General features: G+C 34.9%; 1 protein-coding gene across 1 annotated transcript; it reads right to left on the reverse strand.

Annotated features, from left to right (window-relative positions):
- Positions 1-2,300: 2,300 nt before the first annotated feature.
- LOC124367114 lies at positions 2,301-3,749 on the reverse strand. The gene has a single exon (XM_046823768.1). The coding sequence runs from the start codon at positions 3,736-3,738 to the stop codon at positions 2,524-2,526; it is 1,215 nt and encodes a 404-aa protein (XP_046679724.1). The 5' UTR covers positions 3,739-3,749; the 3' UTR covers positions 2,301-2,523.
- Between the last annotated feature and the right edge of the window lie 2,731 nt (positions 3,750-6,480).

Here is a 6,480-nt window from a genome sequence, read left to right on the forward strand (position 1 = left end):
AAATCGTCCGTCTACTAGCAATGACGTTATAGTGCTTCGAGTGTTTTCAAATGTTAAGAAAGGGAAAAAAATGTTTCGAAAATATTGTCCTGAATACCTTCAATATGGATTTAACGTTCATAGGTACGGAAGAAGAACCTTTACCCCAATGCGTACTTTGTTTCGAAACCTTAGCTAACGAAAGTATGAAGCCTTCAAAACTTCAGAGGCACATTTCAACAAAACATCCAGAATGCTTGAATAAAACCTTTGATGTTTTTTTCAAAGTAAGAAAAAGAACTTGTGGATTTTAATGAGCTGGCAGTCGATTCAGTAACCTCAGAAATTATAATGAACACTTACAAGGCTTGTCATCCGAACTGAGGCGACACTTTCCACCAATAGCAGCTACTAATAAGTGGATACAAAATCCATTCGATGAGGATAATTGAAATAGTTCATTTCTAAATAGGCGCCCATTTGAATGCTCTAAACTGTAAATATAACACCTCAAATTTTTCATGAATTTTTAAATGCCGATTAATAACTTTTTTTATTGTAATTAACTATCACACTATATAAAAATTTTTTCTGAATTTTCAATTGGTATGCTATTTTTGTTCTTGTGGGAAAAAATTAACTCTTTCAGAAATTTGTGACAACTGTTGACCTACAAACTTCAGTTTTTAAGCGTTGCAAAATTACCTTCTATAAAAAAATATATTTGTTTTTCTTTATGGAAGATGCTTTAATTGAGTTGTCCTGGTGATTCCACCATGAAAACCATGTTTAAAAAGTGGTTGAATGCTAAGCAAAGCTATCCAGTTTTGTATGAAAAAGGCAATGAGATTCCTAATGGTTTTTTCAACAACATATCTAATGTGAGCGTGCCTTTCCAACCTTGGTTCACATCAAGAATAAAGTTTAGAAACAACTGGTGGACGTTGAAAGTGATTTACGCCTCAAAATATCTAATTTTAATCGTGAGACATTGAATTACTTGTTCAATCAAAACAATGCCAGAAGTCACACTAGTATTATAGAATAAAATAAGCTTTAATTGAGTTGTCCTGTGATTCACATTCCACCATGAAAAACCTGTTTAAAAAGTGGTTGAATGCTAAGCAAAGCTATCCAGTTTTGTATGAAAAGGCAATGAGATTCCTAATGGTTTTTTCAACAACATATCTATGTGAGCGTGCCTTTCCAACCTTGGTTCACATCAAGAATAAGTATAGAAAACAGACTGGTGGACGTTGAAAGTGATTTACGCCTCAAAATATCTAATTTTAATCGTGACATTGAATTACTTGTTCAATCAAAACAATGCCAGAAGTCACACTAGTATTATAGAAAAAATTATTTGTAATCTTGAATAATCAATAAACTCTTTCTATGTTTTCAATACTAAGCTGTGTACATATTTATTTACATTTTACATTTTTTTCTATACACGTATATAAATATAAATCATGTATATTTTATATTAATGTTATATATACATAATATACATATGTATATATAAAATCACGGCTGAGGGATGGGTCGCGAATGTGAAAAAACATTTGGAAGTGGGTCGTCAAACACAAAAGGTTGGGAAACCACTGTCTTAGAATATTATCAAAACCAGGCAAAAGTTCCAAATTATGCTCACGCTGATTCTAAAGCCGGACGTCAATCACTAACTTTATAAATTATTTATATGAAATGGAGCCATTCCTATTTCATTTAAATAATTCCATTTTCAGAGTAATTTAATTTAAAAAAAGGCGAAAACTTTCTTATTTGAAACTATCGTTCTATTTCAATTAGTAATTTTTTTGCTAGACTAGCCAGAGATTGTACTAATTTTCATACGTTGCGTCTACTTTATTTTGACTTAGAGCAAAATCTCTTCACAATTAATGCTCTTTATGATACATCTTAGTTATTGCTGTCAATGGCGTGAAAAGATGTGAACATTGCAAAAGATATTTTCCATCTTTCTGCAACTGTGTGTACGATTAACCGTTGTTACTCCAGTTGGAAAAATAGTGGTGTTGGTGGCCTGGCGCTATTGTTTATCCTACTATATCAAAAATTGAAAAACACCTTGAATAGATTTAGGATGTCATTTTCCAGTAAATTAAAATGGGCAAGTTTTCTTTTTTTTAATATTTCAATAAATTGAAAGTCATTATCCAAGGCGATTGATGTCTTATTCTATATGCATCAATAGTAAAACAACACAAGAAATAAAAGGAAAGTCTTGGGATACATTCGCGTATTTCATATTTTAAAGACATGAGTTTAGGATCAAATCATCCAAAATGATAGACCATGATTTTCAATATATCGGGAATCCAGAGCGTCCACAGTAGTTTTTTTGGATATTGCCCCTTAAATGTTGTTCTTGGGAATTACCTTGATCAAGGGGGAACAAGTGGTGTGACTTCTGATGCAAAAAATAGTAAATAAATCAACACTTTTTTACAAAGGTATCTAATGGAATTTACAGTACTTTTGCCATCATATACAGAACTTAACACTTAACTTAACTTAAATCTACATGTTCAGCACCCAGTTTTGAAACTGCCTTATAATTATTGGAAATAGAGTCCAGAAATATTTTCCTTTTAACCTTGATTCAAAGAATTCGTTTGACTCTAGACTTGAAGATTCGTCAAAGGGATTGTTCACTTCTGCCAGAGCAAACGTATTCTCCGGGTCAGAAAACATTCCTGGCGTCAGCTGACACAGGATGAGTACGAACAAATCACTGGCTGACTTGAAACAGTGATTGAGTTCTTCTAAAGTCAATCTCTCCACACAGCCGAGATCCTTCAATGAACTGTTCAATGTCTGAAGATAAATTTTGCAAAGGTCTTGGAGCTTGCATTCCCTGACTTCTTGATCAGCACTGGTCCAGAAAAAGTAAAGAAGATCGAGCACTGGGGAACCGTACCTTGAGAGTTGAAAGTCTATGAACTTTACATCGGCCACTTCTCCTAAATCGCCAGTTTTGAACAGGATATTATTGATCCACATATCTCCATGGTTTAGTACTTTCAGTTGTCCATCTTTGTGGCTGTAAATTTTAACAATGGACTCCCAAAGGTTCTCGAGTTTGCTGAGGAGGAACTCAGAAAGATCTTCATGTCCATAAGTTTCTCTCGCGATCCTTGCAACAGCTTTTACACAATACTCCAATATAGGTTTCTCATCATTAATCGTGTTTTCGTTAATTGCAGCCTCCTTCCCGACGTCCTCGACACAAGTCGGGTCCTCATGATGCAAGGACACAGAGGCAGCATGAAACTTCGCTAGGTTGACCATCACACTTTTACAGTACGAGAAATCAAGCCTTTTATACTTATCCATTACTTTATAACCATCTTCCAGGAGATCTTTAAGTACTAGGTCACTATCATTCGGGCCTTTAAATGGCTTTGGAGCAAATTCGAACTTCAACTTATCATTAAGTCTTGGAAGTAATTCATTGTACACTTTCATTTCTTTCTCAAAGTAGTTTCCTTTCTTAGATAACGTAGCAAAGTATCCTTCTGTGATTGGGCTCTTCACGATGAGTGACAATGCGCGCACAGATTGTGAGTTGCTGACTGTATACTGTATTTGGACCCTGTAGATGCAACTGAAGAAGTTGTTACCGGGAGTGACGGCTGGGCCGACGGAGAACTTGATGATTGATACATTGTTCTCCTGACCTTCTCCTCCTTGAAGAATAGCTTTTAGGAAGGATTCGTTGATCCACTCTGGCATGGTTTTGTCCACCTCCTGAAATTAAATTCTACATGTAACTAGGAAAAGTAAAAAAGTACTTGCAATGGGATACCCATAATAGGATACCGGTTTTAAAAACAAATTTTCAATTGCATTTTTTCATTTATCTACATTAATTAAAACACAGTTCGAAGAATGGAATGAAATTATATAATGCTGCTTTGTAATCATAAATGTAGGTATTGCTACAATTCCTCGTATGTCACCATGACGCAAAAATACCTTGCTTATCGATCGATTTGGCATTTTAATATGAACTGGGAGTGTCGATGACTGAGTGGTCTAAAACGTTGGACTTTGAGTATGAATTAGAGATATCGCAGGTTCGAATCCTGTCTGTGACCCTTGCACTTTTTACCAGTACCATCTACCTTGTCCTGTATCGACTCTCCCTCTTATTCTGTTTGATAAGATCCTCGTACAAGCCAGTGGCCTATGAGGACGATCAGAATAAGGCATAAAAGGGGATCGCTTCTCATTAAAAAAAAAACTCAAACCACTCTACATATTATTAAAAAAATAACATTTAAATTACTTAGGAAGAAATCTACATAAGAATGATATTGATTAATACATAGTCTGAATTTTGGTTACGTGTTACATTGAAAATAATAATCACAAAATACATGATATTCATTTGTGTGTACGGGACCTTTCTCTTCTAATAATGGTTGCAGCCAAAGTATAAACGATTCATGCAACTTAGCTATGTATTTTTCAAATTTTCCTCGCCATAATCCGTGGGATTAAAATGGTTTCAAATACGGAGAGACAGAGAGAAAGAGAGACAGAGAGACAGAGAGGCAGAGAGGCAGAGAGGCACGTAGGCAGAGAGACAGGTAGGCAGAGAGGCAGAGAGCCAGGTAGGCAGAGAGGCAGGTAGGCAGAGAGGCAGAGAGCCAGGTAGGCAGAGAGGCAGGTAGGCAGAGAGGCAGGTAGGCAGAGAGGCAGAGAGCCAGGTAGGCAGAGAGGCAGGTAGGCAGAGAGACAGGTAGGCAGAGGAGGCAGAGAGCCAGGTAGGCAGAGAGACAGTAGGCAGAGAGGCAGAGAGCCAGGTAGGCAGAGAGGCAGGTAGGCAGAGAGGCAGAGAGCCAGGTAGGCAGAGAGGCAGGTAGGCAGAGAGGCAGGTAGGCAGAAAGGCAGGTAGGCAGGTAGGCAGAGATTTTTTTAAATTTCTTTATCTTTCTTATCTTTATTTTACCTGCCCCGGTTTAGAGGTCCACTCTTTCACCGGAACAGGCATCAAATAAATACAATCCGTTGTACATTTGAGTTGTGGTTATACATTTATAAACGAGTCATTATATTTTACTAACAATACCGTGTGTGATTATAGATTCATTTATGCTTATATTTATGGATTTTATATTAATCACACATTAAACTAAGACAATAAGTCAACGAAGTACTAAGAAATACATTCTTACATCTAAAATAAATCAATTATACAGTATCTTGCTACTAAGTTTTTCTTTACTTTTTTCAAAAACACTTTTCACTGTTACAATCTCTAAGTTCACTCTGTAATGCGTTTAATTTCCTAATGGACTCAACATGGAATGAATTTGAATAAATTACGTCCTATGCCTAGGAAACTGTAGTATTACATTACCAACACGTGTTTCTCTTAAGTCTACATTTCTCATGGTCGTATATTTTTCATGTAAATACAATTGCTCTCTTCTTTTCAAAATTTTAAAAGACAAAGAAAGCATATTGTATTCTAACCTCTCCTTATTTGTAGCCATCCTAACTGCTTGTAGTAACCTGTTACGTGTTCATCCAGTCTGAGCTTGAAATAAACCTAATACAAGCATTTTGTGCTCTTTGTAATTTCGCTACTAAAGTACTGCTTATATCACAATAAGCCATACTAGCATAGTCGAATAATGGAAAAAATCCATGTTAATACCAACATTATACATACATACATATACTGTATATATATATATATATATATATATATATATATATATATATATATAAATAAAACATGTATATAATTAATCTGATCTGACCATGACAAACTATTTGAAATCCTTAATCCAAGATTCAAAACATTTTTCTCATATGGCAAAACAACACCATCTATGACCACATTGTTGATTATACTGTAATATAAGGTAAAAGTCTACTAGTTCCAAAAATAATTGGTTTGCACTTTGCAATATTTAAACTTAAACCATGAGCTTTACACCAAATAAGGAGTGTGTTCAAATCTGAGTTTAAACTGTGTATACATTATTTATGTTATTAACATCAGCGTGAATGTACAACTGCAGATCGTATTCATATGCCATGGATTTACAAAGCATCAAAGAGTCACACATTTTATTTACATACAAAGAAAACAACAAGGCTGATAAGGTGGAGCCTTGCGGTACACCGACTGTGTTACTCTTCCAGTCTGAGTATCGACCACTTCCGGTTTTAATCTGTTGCAACCTACTATCGCTAATCTGACAATAAATAAAATTCATTGAGAGTTTCTGTTTGTATCTGAAAACCTAATTATGCATTCAAATTTGGTTCATTAATCTTAGTTATATTTAACTATTTTATAAAATCAATGCTCAATTTTTAAATAGATTTTTAAATAGCAAATATTCTAGAAGGACTATAATACTAGTATAATATAAATAACCGATTTGACTCTAAAACCAATTCGATTGGTTAATATGTCTGTACATTCAGCTGAAGTTAGGCTACTATACAGGGTAT

This window comes from Homalodisca vitripennis, chromosome 8 (assembly GCF_021130785.1).
Source record: "Homalodisca vitripennis isolate AUS2020 chromosome 8, UT_GWSS_2.1, whole genome shotgun sequence".
In the NCBI taxonomy this organism is placed as follows: domain Eukaryota; kingdom Metazoa; phylum Arthropoda; class Insecta; order Hemiptera; family Cicadellidae; genus Homalodisca; species Homalodisca vitripennis.

Excerpts from the sequence above, each read along its gene's own strand:
- LOC124367114 (XM_046823768.1), bottom strand. The coding sequence starts at position 3,738 with ATGCCAGAGTGGATCAACGAATCCTTCCTAAAAGCTATTCTTCAAGGA.